At 42.4% G+C, this 25,403-nt stretch overlaps 1 protein-coding gene and 1 long non-coding RNA gene across 14 annotated transcripts in view; one reads left to right on the top strand and one right to left on the bottom strand.

Moving 5' to 3' along the window:
- LOC103155725 (uncharacterized) overlaps positions 1 to 4,309 on the top strand; it is a 47,042-nt gene extending 42,733 nt beyond the window's left edge. For 2 of the 3 annotated variants that reach the window (XR_001659447.1, XR_478068.1), the window contains 2 exons: positions 1,912 to 2,067; positions 2,816 to 4,309. This is a non-coding gene — a long non-coding RNA (uncharacterized LOC103155725). The remainder of the gene's footprint in view (positions 1 to 1,911; positions 2,068 to 2,815) is intronic. The other variant, XR_478069.1, reaches the window with a different exon arrangement.
- sox5 (SRY-box transcription factor 5) overlaps positions 1 to 25,403 on the bottom strand; it is a 245,942-nt gene that overhangs the window by 8,049 nt on the left and 212,490 nt on the right. For 5 of the 11 annotated variants that reach the window (XM_016663484.1, XM_007577582.2, XM_007577529.2 and 2 more), the window contains 5 exons: positions 23,702 to 23,828; positions 19,340 to 19,425; positions 10,780 to 10,944; positions 4,462 to 4,660; positions 759 to 934 (listed from right to left, as the gene is read on the bottom strand). In XM_016663484.1, the coding sequence (XP_016518970.1) occupies positions 759 to 934; positions 4,462 to 4,660; positions 10,780 to 10,944; positions 19,340 to 19,425; positions 23,702 to 23,828 (753 nt within the window). The remainder of the gene's footprint in view (positions 1 to 758; positions 935 to 4,461; positions 4,661 to 10,779; positions 10,945 to 19,339; positions 19,426 to 23,701; positions 23,829 to 25,403) is intronic. The other 6 variants (XM_007577564.2, XM_007577555.2, XM_007577548.2 and 3 more) reach the window with 6 other exon arrangements.

Here is a 25,403-nt window from a genome sequence, read left to right as displayed (position 1 = left end):
GGAGCCGACGCAGTCATTTCACATTACTGTCTTCTTGACACTCCGCTGTGCCACACGCGCACACACTCTCACTCTCTCAGAGCCCTACAGTGTGCCTCACAGACGCAGTCATTACCTCCGCGCTGCCTCCGGTTTTTACCTTATCTGGCCCCGTTTAGCTGCGCGAGGGCGTTGTGTGCCGATTTACCTCCTACATGCCGCGGCGGGGACGGCACATGGCACGACAAATTACCGCGCGCCGACAATGAAGACGGTCACGGCCTGCGATGACTTCAGAGGACTCAGGGTAGATCTGTTGCATTTTTTTGTTTTTTCTTTTTTAGCGCACCAAATTCGGAGGCTGAGATAAAAGGCGGCGATTTGTATTCGTTTGTGCCGAGCTCCGGATGACTGAGTGTAAATCATTTGTTGTGGGGGGGAAAAAAAAAATTCTGACACAATTAGTATTTCACCTGAGGCGGGATCTGAGAAGATCTTTCTGATGTATTTATACACTGAGTATTTCGGTAAGCCGTTACATCTCTAGGAAATGCACACCAACTCAAATTGTACCCAGAATCATTTAGATTTTTAATTTGTGCGGCTGTATAAATTGATTTGAGTTCATTTAACCTTAAAATAATTAAAATTGCGCATTAAACAAACTTTAAAATAATAGAGGAAACAACACATAGTTGCTTTTGGCAAATTTCACGACTCAATGACTGGCTAGATTTTAAAATCTTTGTGCGCTGGAAGGAGAATAAAAAGAAGCTGACCTTGTCGGAGCGGCCGTTGTTGAGGCTGAGGTTGCTGACGGAGGCCATCTTGGCGTCCAGGGCCTGCTGCTCCCCCTTCAGCTGCTCCTTCATCTGCCGGGCCTCGGCGAAGGCCTTGCTCACCGCCTCGTGGTCGTTCAGGTAGGCTGTCGACGACAACGAAGACAACAAGTCTGCTGAGACGCAGACGGGAGGGACAATCTGTTAGCCATCCTGTTCAGCTGCTTTATTTTTCATAAGCACAAATTCAGATTGAGTATTAACAGCAAAAAAAAAAAAAAAAGAAAAGAGAACAGCCTTTTTTATTATTATTATAGGATAAACACTCCAAAGTGTTTACTTTGAAGGTTCTCATCTGAAACAAATCTTCTTCTGAACCATAAGGTAAAGGCATTAACATACAGTTGATGAGGGGAGGTTACCAGGGCGCGCACGCGTGTGTGTGTGTGTGTGTGTGTGTGTGTGTGTTTTATATATCTATCTGAAAACACTCAAAGCGACTGACCACTTTGCAGCTGAGTGGAGCATGTGAGTCAGAGTTTGCCCCAGCAATCTCATCCCCTTCAACAGAACGCTGTAAGCAGCGTTACAGTCAGCAGAGGCGCCTCTTATTATTATTCTGCATGTGTGAGAATGTGAGGCGCCGCTATCTCCGCTCCCCATCGGTCCGGTTGGTTCTTAACAAAGAGCCGCTGCTGCTTTATGAGGCCTTTATCTGCGCTAATCCGCGCCGCTAATGCCATCTCGGACCAGATTATCAGCTTCAGATTGGTAATGACAGAGCCGTGAACTCTTTCAGAAGTCATAACCGGAAAATCTGGACGGGAGTGGAGTCCGACAAAAAAGAGGGTGCGGGATCAGAGGCAGGACAGAGGAGTGAGAACAGAGATGAGGAGGTGGAGGAGGGGGTTGACAGAATTGGGTGGCAGTCAATTTTAATCTGCAGTCAAAAGAAGAGGCGGCAGGGGGGTTGATAGAAATTCCTGCGCACATATGATTGTGTGATTGCTTCAACTGACAGAAATGACAACCATCCAGACCAGACGAGTGAATGTGACCCAGATAAAAGGAGGGAAAGGTTGGAGGGGACGTCTTCTGCTCTCCCGCACTGCGATAACACAAGTTCTGTTTTTTTTTTTCCTCTTCTCTGCAGATGCATGCAGTACGTTCATAAGGAAACGTTCAAGTTGGGGGACTTCAGTTGTTCACTGTGTGGACTGAGACAAATGTGTGACAGTGGCGCCTACGTCTCTGTCTGGTTAGAGAAAGATGGACGGATGAAGAGAGAAACATTCCTCCAGGTGGAAAGGTCTTCTCAAACCGAAACACTTATATCTGGGTTCATGTTTAGGTTTACTGAATGCTAAATGTGTTGCAACAAAGCAAAAGCATCTGCTTGGGTTAAGTTGAAAAGTGTTAAAGTTTTAAGCAGATGTCTTAACGTGATATTTAGCTTAGTTACAATAGTTCCTCAGCTTTTTAATGATTGATTTAAATTTAGAAAAAAAAATCTATATTTTCTGGGAATAACAGCAAGAAAAGATCAACATGGTTTAAAAAGATGTAAAACTAATAGTTTTAAACCTACAGTTAGCATTCTAGGAGCAGACAGCCTGACTAATTAACCACCAATTATCAGTTTGTGTTGCTCTGTGAAGACCAGAACGACAAAAGAAAAATTTTGTGCAATTAGAAAGTTTTGCTAAATTTGTTATTAAAGTTTGTGCATATGAGGTAACAAGACTTTTCTTTTAGCAACTCTAGAAATAAACTACAAATTTTGATCTACATTTTATTTCTTCTTTGTTTAAATGACGTTAAAATGTGGAAATTGTTTACTTGTAGTTTTCCACCAGCTACATATAAACAAACAAACATCAGGGTTAAAAAGCTCTGATCTTATAAGACGTATGCGGTCTGAAAAAGAACTTGATGAAAAATTAAATGTGTTCTGCACTCAGAAGGGTTTAATCAGGTTTCATTCTGATTCCAGTTTGAATATGAATAACCCCTAAAGGCCCTCCTAATCTGCGCCCCCCTCTCTCTTCCTCAAACAGATTGCAAATCAAAACGACCACCTCTGGACCCCGTTCCAATTTGTCTGTCCACTCTGAACTTGTAAAACGGATCCTAATACGATGAGCCGGAACGTGGCGCTCCTGACCGCCTGAAACTCAGCGGCAACAGATGGAACAATGAGCTCCTGCGTATCAGGGATCTGGCCTCCACCGCCGCACACATAATTCAGCCAGGATCGCACACAAACTTAAACACTGTAATCCATTTTTCTGAACAAAAAACATCTGGGACCGAAAATCCACTAATCTGATATTAAATCCGCCGATTTGTTGAAAAACAGTGAGATTAGCCAGAATGTCAGGGAAAAAAAAAAAAAACTGACTTAACTGCATATGAGGAGGAGGAGGTTGGATTGTGTGTGAGGCTTTGTGTGAGTTTGAGTGTGTGTGCTGGTATTGTATGGTTAATGCTGGGTGTTTGCGCTGTCCTGGCTCATGTAAGAGGCTTGTCTAATCTCATTGGTGATACCTTCTGTCTGTCATCCACTCCTCTCTTTATTATTCCCCCACTTCATTGCTCTGGAAAAAAAAAAGGAAACACTAATCCTCATCTCTCTCTCTCCCATTCCCTCCCTTCTCCTCTCTCCTATGTCTCTCTCTGTCTCTTTCAGTCACTAATAAACACATAACAATGAAGCCGCCCTGCAGGCAAATAGCAGCACGGAGGAACAACACAAACACTAATTATAGCCTGTTACATATGTGTAATATTTGAACTATCAGTGCTGCATGAAAAATGGATTAGGAGTAAAAAATAGTGATTCATTTGTCATTTTTTTCTTTATGTGAGCATGTGGTTAGGAAGGATTATGGTGCTGTCATCACAGTACTGCTAGAAAAAAAAACACTGTTCTTGTTGTTATAGAAACACTTTTTCTTAAAAACTTTGAGATTTCCACTCATGGGAATGTATATTTCTTGTAAAAATGTTTGCAGCTTAAGAAGCTGAGCTTGTACATCTACAGTTTGTTTAGAGACGGAGTGGGACGTTTTGATTGGTCAAAAAGCCTCGTAAGTGTTGAAGTTGTTACTGATGGAAGTAGACTCAGCTAGATATTTTTCATGTCAATAAACTGTTAAAAAGTAACTGTGTTCCCTGTTATCCCTAAAATAAAATCTGGCACCAGTGACAATTTGCCAAACCCATAAGTGCAGATCTATTTAGTCTAATTCTACGCTTTGTGCTCTGAGCTTCATTATTTATTTTACATTATATTTAGAATTTCTAATTCCACTTTCTGAACCATTTAAAAGATTTGTTGCAGTTTATTTTTAGTTTGACCAAGATAGTCAACCTTTTTGATTTTGTCAGTTTAACTTTATTTATTTTACATTGGCTGTTGTTCTCCTAATTTCACTGATTGAACAAATGAAAGTTGTTTTTGCATATTTGAACAAAGCTTGTAAAGTTATTAATCAATTTAAATGTGCTGTACTGATGCCGAGTTATAAAATAAATTTGTACATAAACACACAGCAGTTGTTCTGTATCTGATCGGTATCAGCCAACTAAACCTCATATTGATGTCGGTATGGGAAGTAAAAAGTGGATCTTTTAGCCCCTTACTAGCGTGTCTTTAGTCTCCAGTGCTCTGCTACTGTACAGGCTAGTTAAATGTTCTTACCTATTGAGCTGACTCTGGTGGATGGCGCTCCGATGCTGGAGGGCACGGCGCTGTGCTTCATGGAGCCGGCGGGACCCAGCTTGGTGGTGGCGGCAGCGGCAGCAGGAACCTGTGGGGAAGTTGGGGGGGAGTTGGGTGACTTGCTCTCGGATGCCTTAGGCTTGGCCGACAGGTTCAGTGGCTGTGCACCCTCACTGTCCTGCAAAAACCAAAACAGCACATGTTCGCCCACCGTGACCACCGTAAGGTAATTTGGAAGCGGGGAGGCGAGGGGGACGCCCTCACGTCTCCCATGACCAAGACCACGTGCCGATTTAGCCGAACCCCCATGCACAGCAGTCGGAGGATGAGAAGGTGACGGGGTGCATGCCACTGCCTGTCTTCACACGACGACACACACACAGACCTTTGGGTGCAAACCCCCCAACTGACATTCACATGCAAAACAACGGGCCACCTATAACAGCGACGCATGCACACTCCACATGCAAGCTGTGGGAACATGCAGTACAGCTCTGCTTCTTGAAGAGCCTCACATCCAAACAATATGGCAAGCAACAACTAAATACACGGTGAGGAGGAACACCGCGGCGCTGTGTATAAATATACAGGATGCCTCCTGTCTTTCACAGAGAATAGCGCAGCCTTTAAAGGTGTGAGAGCGCAAAGATGCAGCAACGTCTCAACGCATCAAACAGCGAGCGGAGCAGAGGACAGTCTGTCACTTCAAATCGCTCCTGGTCCGTTGGAGAGCAGAAACCTCAGAACGTCCCAGTGTGTGGAGAAAACAGGAAGGCAGCCGCTTATGCCTCAAACACAAATATACACTGTGAAAGGAGTAATTTTACTTAAACAGGTCGGTGACTTGCAAAAGTTTTCACACCTGTCGAACTTTTTCACATTGTGTCGCATTACAAGCACCACGACGGCATACTGGGGTCATTGTAGACAGAACGGGAAAAAAGGAGAACATTTTTGAGTTCTAAAAGCTGAAAATGTTAAACTTTTGAAACTCAAAAATGTTCTTGGGTTTTTCTAGAAAATTTCTGAGTTAAATCCCAAAATTTCAGAATTTTTATTTTCCATCTACAGTAGCCCCAATGCGCCATCATATATCCACAAACTGTGTTCTTATCTGATTGAACGGTTCAGTGGATAGAAAATACTAAGATTTTGTTTTTCTCAAACATCTGAGAAAGGCCCAGTACTACTTTAGCCTCGACAGGCCAGCAAATTAACCAATCAGAGAAGCAGCCAAGAGGCCCATGGCAACTCTGGAGAAGCTGCGAAGAGCCACACTGGGAAGGCAGCATCATACGGTGGAGCTATTCCTCAGCTGAAAACCTGAATCTATTAGTGGGATGATGTGAAGATGGCTGCTTGCATTCTATCAAACAGTGACGCAGATGTCTATTTAATACCCCAGATTATATATAATTACAGCAAAAAGTTATTTGAAATATTGAACAAGAGGCAATTAAGACATACACACTACACTTAAGAAGGGAGGAAAAAATGAAAGGTTTTTACGATATTTACAACTAAAATCTAAACAGCTGAACAGCCCTATATATTACAAATGAATCAGGTTTTTTTTTTTTTTTTTTACGACAAAAATGTGGAAAATTTCAAAGGACAGAAAAAGTTGAAGGTTGTCTTGTGAGCAGTCATGGCAACGTAACCCCTGCTGACGACCTAATCCAATCAGGGGCAGCGTAGACGCATCACATGACAGGAAGGAAGGAATTAGATCAGACAGAGCAGATGCACACACACGCACACACACACCTCTCAGTGTAATTAAAACTCCACAATTAAAAGCCCGGTGCCAAACGAGACGGTGATGCAGGTAGGTCGGGCCAGACTGCAGACGTGTGAAAATACAGTTCTGATTACTGAAACGTTATTTAACAGAACTGGTGATAACTTTCAGGTGTGGCTCTATTTAAAGCCAACGGGAGAGAATAGAGACATTATTTGTATTTTCTGGTCATTAGTCTAATTGCAGCTTAGGCAGTATAGAAACCAGAATATAGTGGGATTCAAAAAGAAAGAAAGAAAGAAAGTATTGTGTGTGTTGTATATTCACTCATTAAGGCCGACTTTTCCTGATTCCCTCTCCTTGAGTCACACTAAGCCTTATGAGCCCCTCACAACTCAATTAAGCCCTTCCAATTAAGCCCCTACGACGTGCATGTGCCATCCTCTGTGTGTGTGTGTGTGTGTGTATGTGTGCGATGAGTCCTAACCGGATTGTCCTTCATTAGGGAGGTCTTTCTAAATAGACGGAGGACCCCCAAAGATGCCTTCAGAAAGACAATGGGCCGGAGAAGTAGAGGAGAGAGAAAAAAAGAGGAAAACTGAGCGGGAGCTCCTCAATCCTGACCCATATTACGGCGGGCTTTGGCTGCGAACGCGTTTGAATATTTATTACAAATAGTTAATGCCTCTACCGCTCGTACAGTGGATGGGGGAGTTTCCTCTCCGCGCCAAGCCAAATCCTGTGGTGGGAAGGTGGCCAACCTGCATTATGCCAGTGTGGAGGAATTAGTTTAGAGAGTGGAGCTGAGACGTTGGACAGACTCGTGTGTGTGTGTGCGTGCTTGTGTGTGTGAGAGATATTGTTCAACAAGCTCTAAAGTGTGTGTGTGTGTGTGTGTGTGTTTTTTTGCATGAGGACTCTAAAGGTTTTGGAATCTTGAATTAATACAATTGTTTTTGTGTCTCTCTTGGCGGAGGAAACGGTCTCCAGCTTTGAGACAGAAAACATGCAGAGTGACAGCGAGAGCCAGAGGGACACGGAGATGGAGAGGAAGCAGAAGGGGAGAGATAATGTGTGTGTGTGTGTGTGTGTGTGTGTGTGTGCGCGCGCGCATGTGTGTGTGTGGGCTGCTTCTGCGGATGCCGACATGTGCGAGTGACATCAGTGTTCTGCATCTTATTGCAGGAGCTGACGGTTCAATTAAAGCGACATGTGCTGTGCCACCACCGTTTATCCCTGTCTGCTCTGCATGACAGTGTGTGTGTGTGTGTGTGTGTGGAGGTAAGCTGAAGTGACTGTTCTATTAACTATAATATCATCTATCCATCCATTATTTTACAAGCTTATCCCTACTGGGTGCTGGTGCCTATCTACAGTGGTCACCCTGGACAGGTCAACATATGAAGTCAATTTTAGGTCAGTGATGCAGAATTGCATCAGTCTCCAACATTTAAGGTGCCTTGAAGAAGTTATACATTATGAACCTTTTCACATTTTGTCAGGATACAACTAAATGAGGCATGATTTTTAATGCATTATGAACAAAAATGTTTAGAGTAAAAACTGGCTCTCCATATTACCCACTGTAAAAACATCATACTGTGAGGAAGCTGGTCTAGGATTTGTAAAACTTGCTGCAAAAGACTTGGATAGAGATTCAATTTGGACAACTAAACATACAGCTAGAGCTGCAGTTCTTTAGTTTCAATGGCCCGGTTAAAGTCCAGACTTAACTCCAATTAAGAATTCGTGGCAAAACCTGAAATCTAGCCAAGCTTGGGTTACTTTATAATGAAGAATGAGCAAAAATGACTGATAGTCATGATTTAGAAAACTTCAAGTTGTGATTGCAGTAAAAGCTGATTATGAATTAGAGACTCGCAACACAAATGCACAGATTCCCATTAAAATACTTCTGCAAAGTATTGCATACAGTCATTTAACAAATACTGTAAAAACATGTTGGCACAAATCTATGGTGGAGAAGTTCTGACTCTAGTTTGACAGATTTTATTTTGTTTGCATCGTTAAGATATTAAAGATGCTTTCTTTATTATCTTAAATCTTCTTAAGCAATATTAAAACACTAGAAAATCATCTCAATATAGTTGGATTTTATTGAAACAATAAGCCATTACCAACCGTCACACTCATGTACATGGGTGATTGTGCTGCATGTGGGCTAAAGCGCTACATATGGCGCATCATTTTGACCTCCACTGTGTGTGTGTGTGTGTGTGTGTGTGTATGCATGCCTGCATCTCCACATCCACTCTTGCGTATAAGAAAGCTTTATGCAGTCTGCAGTGATTTAAGCACAGAAGGTGTGTGTGTGTGTGTGCGTGTGTCTGTGTCTCACCCGAGGGTAAAGCACTTAAGCGGTGTGTGCCTGAGTCCAAACAGCTGTGAGCAGAGCCAGCCACTGAGTTTCTAAATGACTGGAGCCCTGACATAGAGCCCGCATGGGGAGGACACCTATGAAATATACATGTCACTTGACTGAAGACATGGTGACAAAGAGGAAAAGTTTTTGAGGAAGCATTGAGGGGGTCAGTCTAAGCCAAAAAAAAGGTGAATGTCTTTAAAATTGGTCTAAAACGTTGGTAAATAGGCTGTCAGGGTCCACTCTGGTCAGCTCACCAGTCAGCCATTACAACTCCCTGGTCTTCCTCCACCACAGGCCATGACTTTCACCGCCAGCCTGACTCTATATATATGGTAATAAGTGTGTGTGACAGCGGGGTATGATGGTTGTGTGTGTGTGTGTGTGTGATGGAGAAGTGGGGAGTGAGTCGGCAGTCGAGGCTGCAGGGAACAAAGTCAGAGATCAGTTTGTTCAGAAAGGGAACAATGGGAACATTGATCAGGAATCTGGAAACCGGAGAGGAAAAAGTAGAAAAGGACGAGCTAAACTTTCTTGTACGAACGTCCTTGTGCGTGTTTGCCTGACTGACCAGAGGTCATTCGAGCACCAGGGAGCATGTTTGTGCGATTGTGCAGGAGGCCGACCAGATATTCATAGGATTCCACCTGGATGGACACGAGGCTCCACTCTCATCACACCCATCAGGCAGTCAGCCAAGAAAACGACACAAACTCCAACAGATCCCCCCAAATGGACCACGATGGGACACCAGCTGGGGGTTCTGGGATGAAGTTACTCTATTTGATTTGCAGACATGAAGTGACTGAGAATCATCAGGGAGCAAGTTTATCTGAGGAAAACGCTTTGTGGGAAGTCAGAAAAAGAAGGAAGCACCTTCACTGTTTACACAAAGTCAACAGAGTATTCACTGTGACTGCAAACAAAAAGTTGGTTGTTAATCTCAAAAAACTTACATTTTGAAAATGACTCTTGGTGAGACATATTGTAATCTTACATTGTATTAATGAATCCTGTTTTGAGTTACATTTAATGTTCTTATGGGACTGGAAAGTTTTTGAACATGCTGGTAAATTATATCAACAAGAGCAAAGACAGCCATGTACCCAACTGTCCACTTTATGTCCCATGTTTAATACATGAATGCTTATTTCATATGCCTTCAGGTGTTCTTTTGTACAACTATCTTTATTTAAAATTAAATTAGTTAATTCATGTTGCTAGACTGCAAAAACACAAAATCTTACTAAGTATTTTTGGTCTAGTTTCTAGTGCAAATATCTTGGTACGCTGGAAATACAACAAAACTAATTTACAAGTAGCTTTTCAACAACATATAGGAGCTTGTTTTAATTAAATAATTCCTTAATATTGATATTAAAAAAGAACAAGTTCAACTGTCAGATTATTTCACTTGTGGGAAAAATGTTGTTATAAGTGAAATAATCCGTCAGTCGAACTGGTACTTTTTCATCAATATTAAGGAATTATTTACTTAAAACAAGCTCCTGTATGTTGCTGAAAAGTTACTAGTAAGTTAGTTTTGTCTTATTTCAAGTATACCAGAAACTAGACCAAAAATACTTGGTAGGATTTTGTGTTTTTGCAGTACTAATCTATATAATCTTCATCCATCTTCCTTCCAGCCTTAAAGAGTCTTAAATTCATGCATCTAAAATTAGGGCCTTAAAATGTCTTAAGCTCAGCTAAAAGAAGCATGTTGGCCTTTAATAATGTCAGGCAAAAGTCGCACACAGAGATATCTTTACTGTGAGGCAACCGCTAACTAGCTACTAATACACCCAAGCTAATTAACTAACTTTTTTGCATTTATTTTTGCCACTTGCTTGGACAAAGTTTGTACATTTCTGTGGAGGTACAAGCCTTAAATTCCATTCATAATGGTCTTAAAAAGTCTTAAATTTGAGTTACTTTAACTATTATCTGAAAAAAAGCGTCTTCACAGCATGGGAGGTTACCGTGTGTTCAGGGTGAGGTGCGGTGATACACTCAGCATTGCCCTAAGTTACATAACATATAGAAATACATGACAGGTAATCTTGCAGATGGGTTCTTGCTGTTGTGTGTTGAGCACAGAAACATGCACATCCACAAGCGCAAACACAAGGCCTTTGGAGTTTTGTTTCGTTTTTGTTTTTTTACCCCATCTTACCTTGTTTTTGTTTGAAGGTGGGGAGCTGCGGTTCTTGTCGCCCTGTGGATGTGAGTTGGTGGGTGGGGAGTGAGCGCCCAGGTTGGCTTGGGGCGCGAGGCTGCCACCGTGCTGCTTCGTCCCCGGGGAGACCTGCATGGCCGCCAGCTGAGCTGCGTACAACTGCTGCCAGGTCAGAGAGGCGGGAGGGAGAGAGCCGGGCGGGTTTGAAGGAGTGGACAGTAAGAAGAAAGGAAGAGGAGCGAGGTTACGGGAGCGGGAGGAAAGAAAAGGAAGACATGAATAAATGAATACTTAAGAGCGCACACACACACAAAAAAGGAAGAAGGCAACTAAAAAGCTCCAGAAGAGGAGGCCATTAGTGGCCCGGCCTCTGTTTGTGTGACAGAGGGACATTTCTACTGTCACCCCCCAAAGCCCCTCCCTCACCCCATGGGAGAAGCGCTAACAGCCTCTCTGACAGGCCTAGAGATGGGCATGTCCCCTCCAGGTGCATCGTGGGAGAAAGGCAAACATTCTGGCTATCGAGGTCATGCCGGAGAGCCTGGCTCTGGCACAAGGTGGGGAAAAAAAAATCATGATGATACAGAGAAAAGAGAAAATGTGTGTCACTCTTAGCTTAGTTACAATAAGAGCAGCAATATAGTCCAATAAAGATAAATTAATTGAATAAACTGTTGTGGAGGAAACAAAAACACAGCTTTCTGAGTCTTATTTTTTTTGTATTTAATTAGTTTCTAATTAATTTAAGGCATTATGCTGCAGGATGCTGTGTTGGTAAATTCACTTGTTTTTGTTTTTTTTTTCCTCGAGGCAACACACACACACACACACACACACACACACACGATCACAACTTGGAAAAAGCTTCAGTGTTCCTTTCTGTCTCAATCAAACCCATCCTGCAAAGCTCAGCTGCTTTCATGTGCTCTAATACAAATCTCCCAGACGCCGTGTCGTCTTGCGTTCCTCCGAATTGTTATTCCTCCCTCTGAGGAGCAACAGAATGCTTAGTTTAGAGAGAAGTCACTGATGTGTGTGTGTTTTTCTTTTTTTTTTTGAATAGTTATAATTGTTATTTATTTCTTGTGGAATAATTTTCTGGATGAAGATCACCGTTTTTCTTTTTCTGAGTTTAACTTCCGTCCTTCTGTTGGCGGTTGGCTGCCGGCCACCGGCGTCAAACAAAGGCTGGTTTATGCAAATGGACAAGGAAGAGATGCTGTCACCATTATTTTCTTCTCTTCATCATGCTTTTCTGTCTGCTTGTACCTCTTTCTGTATCACTGCTGACAGCCATGTTACCTCCTGCTCTCCTCTGCTATCTCAAATAAAGAGATTAATCTCTGGAAAGAAACAAAGACATACTTTTGGGGAGGAATCTACGTCCATCACAAGTGGCTGCAATAATAAACACTCCAGTAATACAACAGAAACATGTTTTCTTTTACAATTGCCTCCCTTTTCTATTGCTATTGCTGAATTTCTACTTTAGTTTTTTTTTCTTTTTTTTTTTAAAGAAAGGATACCAGTCATTCCAGCGAAATCAATTATTTACCAAAGGAAGAATCACATCTCTGGTTATCCCTGATGAATACCTTGAAACTTTACACTTGAAAACTACTGAAATGTGAAACTGAGTTTATGCCAAAAAAAAAAAAGTTTCTTAACATTTTTGTGTGTACTTTTTAAATCATTTTGATTTTTTTTCCTCAAAAGTTTACAAGATATATCACAACATCTTATGTTTTTGCTGTAGTGTATCACTTGGGGTGTCCTGATGAAACTTTTTTTCTTTTTTTACTTCCGATACAATACAGATATCACATCTTTGAGAATTGTCCGATACCGATACTGACGTGCTACGATATCTGCATGAGTCACACATACTTTTATAACTTATTTTTTTCTGAACAAGGTTAGAAAAGGCTTGACAGAGTGACATTACTCAAACAGTGATCAACTATAGCTATGATTATCCCTATAGTTAGTTAAGCGGTCTCCTGTCCATTTGCATTCACACAGGCATTCAAACCGCACCAGAGTTCACTTTAACCGAGCCAGGTCTTAGGTTTTTAGGCAGACCAGCGTTTGCTCTTTTGGTCCTCGTCCGCAACAGAGTTCAATTGTGCATTCACACCTCCCCAAATGAACCAGAGCTTGATTAAAGCAGACTCATCAGGGCTGGTTGGAATGCACACTGAAATGACTCCAGATGTATTTATTTCTTGGTGTCTTTACCAAGGTAGCATGTACATTATATGGACTGGGTGCGGTATTTTTTAAGCCAGCAGATCCGTCATGAATCACTGGATGTGGAGGCCAGCTAGCTGAGATCTGATCAGCTACTTGCTCCCTCATTTCTCTTCAATTAGCTGCACTGTAGCTCCTGGAAAAGAGGTGGAGGAGAGGTGGTGGGCGGAGGGGTGGAGGTGCAACCAAGTATGAACTCCCCTCACCACTAGCCAAACTCCTCCAGCCTGTGCACCACAGGCGGGTGTGTATGAATTTGTGCATCTTTGATTGTGTGTGTGTGCGTGTGTGTTTCCTGCCATATTCGGACCAGTGGTTCAAAGGCCTCTTTATTTGTGGACTGAATCGAGTTCCATTACAAGGCCAGGCCCGCGTCACTCAAAGGCTGCTCAATGGGCCGGCGAGAAATGACACACACGCACCCGTTTGAGTGCACACATGTACATACACACGCACATACGCACAGTGCAGAGGGCAGCGGCACTGCGGAGTGTGCCCAGAGCGTCGCCACGACGACATGCATGTCAACAAACAGGAAGTGACAGCGCAAAGCCCCCTGGGGTGACTGGAGGAGTGAACACACACACACACAAACAATAAGTGAGAGGGGGAGAAAATTCAATCGAGGTTGCTGGATGAGACCAAGGAATTTAAAATGTCATTCTCTGGCCAGGCATACTGCTGCGCTTTCTGTGTGTGCGTGTGTGTGTGTGTACGTCCATTAAGACCTGCTTCTCACTCCTTCTGTCCTTAATCCCCTAATGTGAGACCAGCAACATCTGCATATGTTTGTGTAAGCTCTTGTTAACATTTTTAGTGGTCAGTGAGTGCTTCTTGCCCTCGCTGACACACTGTGTGTGTGTGTGTGTGTGTGTGTGTGTGTGTGTGGCAATAGGAGCCCTATTGATGGACAATGTGAGGCTATTGGAGATCCCAAACTCAAGACATAGGGTGACTGTTTGGTATTAGCACTATTGACTCTGTACAGTGTGTATCCTGTTGCAGTCAGTGTGTGTGTGTGTGTGTGTGTGTATTTGAGTCATTGTCAATAATCTGCAGCTTTAGACAGATTACAAACTCACTTGATCCTCACTGTCTGAGCTAGCTAGCAAAGTGTATTGTTTACATGGAGTTTGTATGGATCTAAATGGATTGTCCTCCACCACTGTGCATTTCTCCCAGTGATGAAATGTTCTGGTACTTTGAGAGACAACAAAGCCAGCATTTATAGACTTCAATAGCAATAAAACAAAAACAAAAATATAATTATGTAATAACTCAATTTATTTTTAAAGCATAGACACAGTGCTTTTTTAAATAGGACTTTAATATTTTAGATTTTTTTAATGTTTGTTCTCCACCAGCTTTACCAGCCAATTTAAGAATAATTTTAAGTCTTGCAACAGATTCTTGAATGAATTTTGGTCCTTACTTTGATTAGGCCGTTCTAACTCAAGACTATAACTTGATGAAGCTCTAGCTGTATGTTTCGAGTCAGTCTTCTGCCACGGTCTCATGCCTTTACTTCCATCCATCTTTCCATCCTGTCCATACCTGAGCTGTGGATATCTGTAGCTCCTCCACAGTTGCCATAGAAACGTTAACTTGCTTCAAACTTCTCCATAGCTTTATCCTCCACCTGTCTGCTGTGTTCCTCTGTCTTCATGGCTTTGTTTGTTCACTAATCTAAATAAGAAGCTCAAAGGCGTTTTGTTGACATAATACAATAAAAGAATCAAGTTGTGTTAGAGTTTGATTCGGTTTCAAAGTTGTGATAGAAAACACAAAAACAGGACCTTGCTAGCATACCAGCTATCTGTACAGGCTTGATTGATCCCACCATTTGTTCCAGCTTATCTCGGAATATTTCTAGGAATCAATTATCACCTCCGGTAGGAGAGATACCAACACAGACAGAATTCCCATGTCCAGGAAAACTGCTTCGCTGTTACTCCGCTCCTTCTTAGATAAGGTTTTTGTACAGAGACAAGCTATTCCATTGATTTCTCCTCTTCCTCCTCTCATCTGTTCCTTCCTCTTTTCTCCCCCTTCCTCTTCCTCCTCTCTATCTGTCTACCCGTTGTTCGTCCATCTATGTCTCCGGAGTACAGTGCGATAATCTAGGACAATATGTTCCAACATCTGCCTCTCCATATGATGCCTGACCCACGCTGTTGACCCTCTTTATAACACACATGCACACACGCATTTTCTTCCTCTCACACATCCACCTACCTCCTTCTCCACCCTTTTTTTTTTATCAGTTCCTCCCTTCAACTGATCCTCTGGATGTTCATCCTTTATGGCATTATCAACATTCCCCAGTCTGTCTTTCGCCATTTGTTTGATGTGAATGATAACTGTATCAATGTATGAAGGGTCAATAGGGAGTCAGATTAATATGCTCTAATGCACAATGTCCCACTCATCTCTCAGATTAAGATGCTAAATGCCAACCTTTGCACACTCCAAAGCCTCCATTGCCTTAAAAACCTTCTGTAGAGGATTCTGTGTTAAGCCACTATTGACTGGAAGAGCTAGTCTGCACATTTCTATGGAGGCTGTTAGAAAAGAAGATGACAGAAAGAGCTTTAAATCACAGAGATTAAAACATTTTCTCTAAGAAATGCACTTATCATGGGGCTTTTGAGAGATCTCCTCTTAGTTGTCTTTTATCCCGTGTATTCACTTGCTGTGGAGTGTCATCTGGTCAAAAGCCGCATTTCTAAGCATGATTCCTCGCCTCTTATCTAGAGTATGCATCAGTCGACGAGGGGAATAGTTTCAGAATGCCTTCGCTTGAGAGCAACATTATGGAAATAACAATAAAACACGCAGCGGCTGTTTGTGAAGAGAGCCACCATCATCTATCAAAAGTTGTTCATACAACATGGTTTTTTTTTCAATGCCAGCTCATCTGCTAGATTTTTCCTCCTCCACTGGTGTAATGAACCTAAAGGTAGACAAAGGAGAAGGGGTTTGCAATATGGACTTAAAGTTTTCCCATTATATTTTGTGGTACTATTGGTACTGAATGTGACGATAAGAACTATTTATTTGAGGTAACTCTATGGTTGTGACTGCGCCACTGTAATTGCAGCCCCACCAACACAAAACTGCTCTTGAGAAACATTCCCATCTGCATTAGGCTGCTTTATGACACCAGTCACATATAAAGAACTGTGACTTGTATCACTACTCTGCACACGTTAACGGATATTTAATCGTAACTTCAAATGTAACAATACTCATTCAACAAACAGTGGAGAAAATAAAACAGAGAAGATGGACAGTTTCTGGGAATTTAAAAAAAACATCAATTGGAATTTACTGTGACGATGAATTAAAAAAAATAGAAAAAATTATCACGATAAATGATAAACGATGTGATAAATGGCCACCCCTACAAAGTAGTCTTTACCATGGTTTTAAAAATGTTTTCTAAAATTTTGCAGTGGAAGTTCATACTTCATTACCTAGCAGAGTTTTTAACGCCAGCGAACATTTGTTGGAGGAAAAAAAAAATACAGATAGCATAATTCAAATAGAGATTTAAATAACAATTGACATAATTCGTCTAAGCAAGTGTCACTGCAGCCCCTTAAACAACAACATATCTTTATGGTTTCAAAGCACATACAGCAAAGACTCAGCTGGGTGCAACTATTCTGTAGGCAACATCTATGTTGATCTTCAGTGTCTGGCCTACTGTCTACTAGATCATGACTTATGACTTGGAGATCATTTAAAGTTTTGTTTCGTAAAGATATCCAAAGGACGAGAGTGAGAAGTCTAAGGTTTGCTCTGTCTGGCCTGACGGAAATACCAGGAAATTTTGAAATGTTTTGGTCTTAAAAGGTTAACGCTGCTTACTTCGTGGCCCTTATTTGCTTTTTATCTATTTTTCTCCCTTCCTAACATAAAGGTTAATTAAGAATTAGCAGAAATGGAAACAGTTGGCAGCCCTTTGTTGTCGACAGCAGGGCGCTTCCAACTGCTTCAGATCTTACATTGTGTCAGTAGGGGTCTAGGATGCCCTTCAATAGTGCGATTACAGCAGCTTCATATTGCCTTCATATTAGTGTTAGCATTGTGGTGAAAGTACTCAAATCATTGTAGCAATTAGAATATTAGCATATGTAATCACTATGTCTCTGCATGTTAACCAGGCACTTTTAGCTTGTTTTTGTTGGTGCCTTTGTGACGCAGCGTGTCAAATGTGTGTGTGTGTGTGTGTTTGTGCGTGTGTGTCTCCTCTCTCTGCGGAAGCACTGAGGTTATCGCCGCGTCTCGTCTCGGCATCAGAAACACCTCCTTATCAAATGAGGGCGCCATGACAGCCCCGAAGGAAATCCATCCACGCTGAGACATCTGCACTCGTGTTAGCCTGGGCAAATCTGTTCCTCTCTGACGAAGCCCTAATCTCATCAGGCGACTCTGTCAGTGTGAGGGCAAAATCTGTTACTGAGATGATTTGTTTTTCTACTAGTGGTGTGTTTTTTAACCTCTCAAAACTAGTAGAAAAAAGAAAAAAAAAACTAAGGTGGACAAAGCTGTTGAGCTGATTTTAAGCGAACATATGGACAGCTAGATTGAAGCACAGACAGAGAACATTATTCTCCAGCTAAACACACACACACACACACACACACACACACACCCACACACACCCACACACACACACACACACACACGAGTAATAATGAAATCAGTGTCGACAGCGGGGCCCGTTCTCCATGATAGAGTTACACAGCTTTTGCGTTCTCCCTGTAGTGTGTAGCATATGGGCGGCACGTTTGGCTGACAGGTGCAAATGTATTACGCGCGCACTGTGTCTAACCCCTTAACCCGCATTTTCCCGTCATTCTCTGTGTGTGTGTGTGTGTTTGCGGTCAGCAAAAAAGACGTGTTAATGTACATGACAACCTGCGTGTGTCACAACAGCTGCACACTGCCAGACATCTGTGTGTGCACATGTGTTACATTTAATAATTATTCACATCAAGGAGGCAGAGGTGACGAGCCCAATACCGGAGATTAATGTGTTTTAGAAAGGCAGCTGATGGGACACCCGTACAGGCTGTTAACCTCTGAGAGAGGAGGGCCACAGAGCCCGTGAGAATTGTGGTGAAAGTGTGTGATGTTCTGCTTGAAAATGGACCAAACACACAGCCATCCTGCTTCTGAGTGGGATAGCAGATGACTCTTTCCATGGTTTCCCTCTGCACCCCTGCCTTCACTGTTTAGACCTAAACTGGCTGCTGTCAGCATGCAGATAGCTGTAAATATTTAGGAAACTATCTTTATATGCAGAGACATATAAATTCACCTATATTTTAACAATAGTTGCAGATAAAAGAACATTTTTCAGCATTTTGAAGAAAGTTTATTTTTCCTTCTATGTGTTTTCCAGAGCAGCATGAATTAGTTTTATATGCAAATAAAACAAAAATGAAACAGTTCAGATTTCGTTACAGTATAAATAATTTACAGTATATACAGTATAAATAATTTAGGACCAACAACAGAAACTTGAGGGACCCCAGAAGTGATTTTAATGAACTCTTACTGGAGTTTATTTGAATATATTTTCACTGATCTTCCACTGAGCTGCTAAGCAATAAATGTATGCTTCCTCTAATACCATCTTTGAATAATGGTGTCAGAAAATAATTTTATTCTCTATTGATTAAGAATATTATTGCTACATTATTTCACTTACGTCTTCTGATTAAGTTAAATACAGCTCTACTATTCTCTCATGAAAGTTTCTGTCTTCCTAGATCCAAAGCCAATTTCAAGACAAGTAAAAGTTAAATGTTTGCTGTGACCAGAGAGGGAAACGTCTGGATTAATCAATATGGTTTATCTGAATAACTCTGCCCTACGTGTGCTGACCCCGGTCAGCCGCTCTGCAGGACAACATCAATCTCATTCCCTTTTTATCTCAGGAAAAGCCAAAGGCTAAGGTTGCATTTGTCAGATCCGTGTGATTTTTCATGTCTGATCATGGAGATCGCGTTCCGGCTGTCTCTCTCTCTCTCGGATGTCCAACACTCTGGCTGAAAGTGACAGCTGTGCGTCCCCTCCTGCCCGCCACTCTGCTTGCGGCTGTGCGCGGAGCAGCAGTATGTTGTGCGAACGCTGCCGGGCTTTAGGAATTTATTCACAATGACCGCATTCACCAAGGAAGAAGGGGGGGTGGGTGTGGGGGAACTGAAAAGTGTTTGCTTGAGAGTCTAAAAGTCGTTTGATTCGAGTTGCATGCTTGCCCTCTGGCGTATTTTAGCGGGTGATGCAGACTTACTTGTAGCTGCAGGGGCCCCAGGCCGGGCGTGGCGGCGGCAGCGGCGGCCATTGTTGTGGGGATGAGCTGGAGAGGGTAGGGGTCACCTGAGGATAACAAATATATATGTTTTTTACTTTGCAGCCTTACATTAAAACATCATTCAGGTGTGTTTCATGCACCAGTTGCTCCTTAGTTTCTGTTTTTATCCTTGTGTGGTTTTATCATGGTATTTGTCTATAGTGTGGTAATAAGAGTAAAAGTAACAATAAGAACTATTTAGTACGTCATTCCTAAGTGTATAGTGCATGTCACAGCAGTTACAGCCTCTAAAAAAACACAAATAATGCTCTTGAAAAACATTCTTGACCATATCACGATAAGAAATTTATCACGATAAACGTTAAAAGCCCAACCCAAATAATCTTGTTTTACTTCCCTTAAAGCCCTCCCACTGTTTTCGTGCATCATTTTATTGTACTCATCCCACCTTCATCCCTTGCTCCTCTTCCTCCTCCTACCACCTGAGTCCCTCTCTGCAGCTGTTAAAGCCCTCCTTTGTGTGCCGTGCCGGTATGGCCCTAATGAAAAGCCCGATTGTGTGTCCTCCTCCTTAATACCCCCTGACAAAGAGCAGCGAGGTGAGGGGATTCTGATAAAGCCGGCCCCAGCGCCGTAATTAAGAGCCGTGAACACCGATTGCTGCTAGCCCCCCCTCCTCCATCGTCTACCCTCGGCTGTTTGTTCTGCTTCAGGTGCTCGCCCCCTTGTTTCCTCATGTTGTCATCTTTCACTTTTCATAAGTTAGCCTCTTCTTCTTCTTCTTCTTCTTCTTCTTCTAATCTAAGGATTTTCCCTCTTCCAGGAAGAATAAATGAAAAAATAGACGTATGAAACAGACATAATAGGAGTGAACTGACGACAGCACGGAGGAAAAAGGATGAGTCGTGTTATTAGTTAGTAGGTGCAAGATAGGCTGTAATTACTTTGAGAGGCAGAGACGGGGGAACAAAGAGGTCAGGGATGACGAGGGGAGAATGTGGGAAGGATATTGTTTAATTATGATCATATTGTATAAACATGCCGCTCTGATTTGTGTTTAAAAATACCAGCTAACCACAGTGCACTACATGAGGAGGTCAGGCTTTATTTCATCCAGGAAAACTTCAGTCTTCGCGGAGAAAACTTGAGAATGTTCTCTGGGCTTGAACTTGCGTCTCTGGCCTGAACCTTCAGAGCAGGGGTCAGCCTCTTGGCTCCAGCGCTGCGTGTATGTAAATCTGTATGTGTTTGCATGCATCCTAGCGTAGCATAAGCCAGACTCTCCTTGCAACATATTTTCCCATCTCTTTAGAGACGAAAAACAACGAAAAGCGAAACCGAGACATTCTTGTTTCCAGTGGGGAGAGGGCAGGAGGGATTAACGAATTATTTCAGGACTGTGTATTCTAGGAGATTGGTCTTTTCTACTTGCTTCCTAAGCAAACATGAGTCCAGTGGATATTTATGCTCCTCCTGGGGGTTGCTGTAACAAAAGGGAGAGGGACAGGGAAAAGCAAACATGTTGCTCTTGGCTCAGGGACAGAGGCGAGCCGGGCTGAGATTTCTCACCGACAACCAGACGAAAGACGAAGACGAATGGAGCGAAGAGGGAGAAATAAAGCAGGGACGGTGCGTCTCGACCTGGTGTCATGTTTCACACAGCTTGAGATATAGGAAAAATCGTTAAGAGCAAATGTCGCCCAGTCCGGTTTGAACGTCAAGAGAGGCTTTTAGGAAAGTCGTGAAAGTGGTTCCAAAATTTCTCACCAGACCTTTGGACAAAGCTTCTGAACACACTTCAACAGAAACATGATCTATTATTTTAGGTGCAGGAAACATTTTCTAAAATTGGTAAACGTTTGATTTGAGAATATTTTCCACTTTTTAACGACAGATCAATTTTAAATGTTTTTGGAGAATTATCTTAGTTTTATCTACAGCAAAGAACGTGGATACAGTTAGTCATAGTAGAGATTACTGAACCGTACCTGTTTACATTTGTGATGGTGGGACAGAAAATGTTTCCTTCCAAATATTCATCAAAACAGCATCTAACAGTTGTTATGGAAACACTGTTACTTTAAGATGCCATCCTTGGATGTAGATCTCCAATAGAGACCTTTGGAGATGTTTTAGTTTTATTTCAAACTTTGTTACTTTAGTCCTCATTGCGTGTGAAGACATGGGCATAAACTGCAAAAACCCAGTCAATCATTTTTCATTTGTATTAATATCTGCAGCTTATTGTCACCATCACTACGGCTGTTTAACTGTTTGCCCTGATTTGCAGTGTTGTATTAATCTCACTTTGTGTGACAAATTCTGATTATAAGATCGATTCTACCTTGTTTGCAGGGCGAAAAAGAATTTCACTGTTTCATTGTATAAAGTAATCATCAGTTTATGGTTGATTTACTGACTAAAATGTCAAGACATTTAAATGAAATCCATTTGAAAATGTGACTGTATGAATTTTGCATGTCTCTTTTCAGTTTTAGCCAAAGAAAGTCGTGTTTGATGCTGTCCAAACAAGGAAAGCTGAGCAGTGCTTAGAAGTCCATACTGCACGCATAATATCTATTCATATCTTCAGCGGCGCCATGAGAATATGTCAGAGCACAATGCTACACATGTCCTATTTAGAGCTTGCCGCACCAAACCGCATCGCTTCACAACAACTTCCAAAGTTGCCAGAGAGTTTTCTCAGGGGCGGCTTGGCCTGCGACAGTGTGCCAGTCCGGTTGGAGTTGGCTGAGGCAGCGAAAAGACAGGCCCACTACTTGTTAGGGTATTTACGTGGGCCGTGGGTGTGGGTGAAGATGGCACTAATTAAAATGGAGTGGACTTGTTTAGGAAGCTGTGAAACTCTAAGTGGGGCGGGGTTTGGGGCGGGTGTTCCGGTGGTTCACCAGTCTGTGTTCTTGTGCGCTATTGTTGAAGTTTCTTTCGATGAATTTCGTCTTCTCGATCTGTGTGTCTGCGTGTGCGCTAGTGCATGTGGGCTGTGTTGGAAACGTGTTTTGGCTGCGTCCCGTGTTAATGTGAGGAGAACCTGGGGCAGGTCACATTACCACCCCCCTACCCCCCTTCTGCTAACCCCCCCACTGTGCATTTATTCCCAGCATCCCCTGGCAAGCAACAGTCTCTTTCTCTCTGTCTCTCTCTCGCTATCATGGTAAACAACACATTGCCACACAGCCGGAGTGTAATGGCCAAGAGAAAAAAAAAAAAAAGTCCTGCAGAACGCCTTCATTTTGCTGCTTTTATATGTCAAAAAATAGACAAGACAAAAGGAAGGAGCCAAAAGGACTGAGTGAAAGCGGGAGAGATACTGAGTGTAAACAGGAAGGCTGTATTTGGACTGGTTTTTCTATTAGGAGGGAGATGTTGTTGTAAGGGCGAGCTCGCCTTTTGGGAAGCAACCAGACTCGTCATGTGGGAGAACGCTCAGCTTCTACCTTTCTTGGTGGACAACAACTGAAACATGAAAGTTATTTTCTCTGAGCGTCGCCTCTCTTCCTGACTCCACATGCAGTCAGAGTTACAAACGCTCCTCACCGGCCTGGATAGCATATTAATTCAAGACCTTCTTTTTCTAGGGTGGCATAATTGTACAGAAAACAATTTCAGTGATTCTTTTTCAATCAGATATGAAATGGATTGCCTAAATTGGGTAACTTCTTGGCACCAGGCTTTAAGGAAACAGGGTTGAGGTCATTCTAGGAACCAGCCACTTTTCATGTGCATTTGTGACGAGTGTCCTGTTAAAACACCCAATTTGGTCAAAGTTTTAACCACCGGTCATTTGATTATTTGAGGTAAAATGGGAGTATTTCGAGGTACTCCTCCATTATTCTATTCCCTTTGTGCAACAACAGTGTCACAAGTAGTAAAACTGACTCACACCACAAGGAAGCTACAATATTCTTTGGTTTAAAGCCTTACCTGAACTCTACCAAATACAGTTTTTCTCATTTTGGCCAAACAGCTTAATACTTGAGTCATCTGACAATAAAACCTTTCTACAGTTGCCATTTGTTTAGCTTGAAGATCTTCTTTCTTGGTCGGCTCCCTCTAAATCTACAGTGGCCTAACACTTTACGATAAGAAAGTTGGTCTTCCTATTCAATTTAAAGTTTGTGTTCCTGAATGATGTTGATCCTATATAAAGTTTATGGACTTATACTAAGATAAGACTGATTAAACGTCCAGATTTCTGCAACATTTGTTTTCTTTTTTTTTAAATCCACTTAAGTTCTTAGTCCAAGTGTAATCATTCTACCCTGTTCAAATGTAAGAGTGCGAGAAAACTGTAGGTGTGTGAGTGTTGATGCCACTCACTGCAGCCAGGCTTGTAGTTGAAGCCAGGGGGCATTAGGAAGCCCTGCTGGGCTGCGGCAGCCGCCAGGGTCCGCTGGTCAGGAGGAAACACGGGAATCATCAGTGGAGGGAGCTGGCCCTGGACCTGCTGATGAAGGAGGGAGAAGACGTTGGTGGGTAAGAGTGGTAAGAAAGGATGGAAGATAAAAGAATAAAGAGGTGGAAAGAAAAACAGAAACATTAGCGTGCATGTACAAAGTGAGGAAGCACATCACTTAGCTTAAAAACTGGATGTTGTCTCTGAAAAGAACATTGATGATTGTTATTTTTTTTTTTGACATTTTTATTTGTAATATTGTCGCAGCTCATCTGCTTTGTTGCCTTAAAAAGATCTGGGTTATTCTTGTTTTAATTATGAAATTATGAATATCCCATTTGCCTGTTCCTGTCAAACAAATCACCTCTGACACAGTCAGGGAACCAGACCAACCAAGTGATTAAGGAAAAATAAACAACATAAATGTTAAAAATCTGGTCTTTTTTATGTTTAATTGTATTCCATTGATATATATTTGAAATGTTTATTTGTTTTATGTCTATGATGGTGTCAGCCGCCTAGCAGATTTCTTATGTTTTACCTCAAAATACATTAGAAACTGCAGAAAGAAACTAAAAAAGACCTGCCATCCCATCACTTTGAGCCACAAGGACAGTTCACTAAAACGTAACAGCTGGGCTTTTACTTTTATTTGGAAGATAATGTTCTCTCTCTTCTCTCCGCACCGAACCGAAACGCTCGCTAACCCAGCCCTCTGCGCGTGCCCATCGGCAGAGAGCCATACGACTTCATAAGGTTTCCAGGATTCGAAAAGGAGACGGAGGAAGAGAAAGAAAGAAAGAAAAAAGTCTCCTCCGTTGGGTGACTTTGGCAGAGACGGCAGGAGAGAGAGAGAAGGAGGAGACAGATGGTTGCACTAAACAGCGTTCTGCCAAAAACAACACACAAAGACTCGCATGTGATGGACTGAGTGACAGCTAAGGATGAGAGGGAAAGTGGGGAAGAGAGAGGAGGAAGGTGGATATGAAACGGATCTTCTCTACATGAGAACCGGTGTGATGCTGAAGTCGGAGCGAGGCCACCGGTTTTGCTGTTGAATCTTTCGGGATGGCAACAATACAGCACTCGCCTACACTGTACAGAAATAAATGAGAAGTAGAAGCAGGTCCTTCAGCTTCACCACTTACCCTACACATTGCGTCTATACTTTTTTCTCTTTATTTAAACGTAGAGCAGCACTGGGGACTAAACAGGACAGGTTTGTGGAGATTAAAATGACAAACTGATGAAATACCCCTCCGTCAAATCCAACCCTTAAAGCCTCTGACCTGCATGTTTCTGGCTTGGAAGCGCTCTTCTCTCCTCGCAGCTCATCTCCCTCCCTTCCTGTGTTCTGTCGCTTGTATTTTGCCAGGAGGCCAGAGAGGTAATGGCTGAATAGGATAATGGGCAGGTAAAAGCTGTCTGATGTGGAAAATTGATCTGGAACGACGGAAACTGCAGCACAATCATAAGGAAGGTGGTGCTGGTGGTGCCACGGTACAATCAGGTAATATCTCAGCACTTGAAGTGGTTAGTGTTGGAGACGGTGTCACTCAGTACTAACAGCGCTTTTACAATGTTCAGTAAGTACACCCCCCCTCAACCACCACCACCACCACCCTG

The sequence above is a fragment of the Poecilia formosa genome, unplaced genomic scaffold (genome assembly GCF_000485575.1).
Source record: "Poecilia formosa unplaced genomic scaffold, Poecilia_formosa-5.1.2 Scaffold9, whole genome shotgun sequence".
NCBI lineage: Eukaryota > Metazoa > Chordata > Actinopteri > Cyprinodontiformes > Poeciliidae > Poecilia > Poecilia formosa.
The sequence above is the reverse complement of the archived record's forward strand: the minus strand, read 5'-3'. Positions and strand labels throughout refer to the sequence as shown.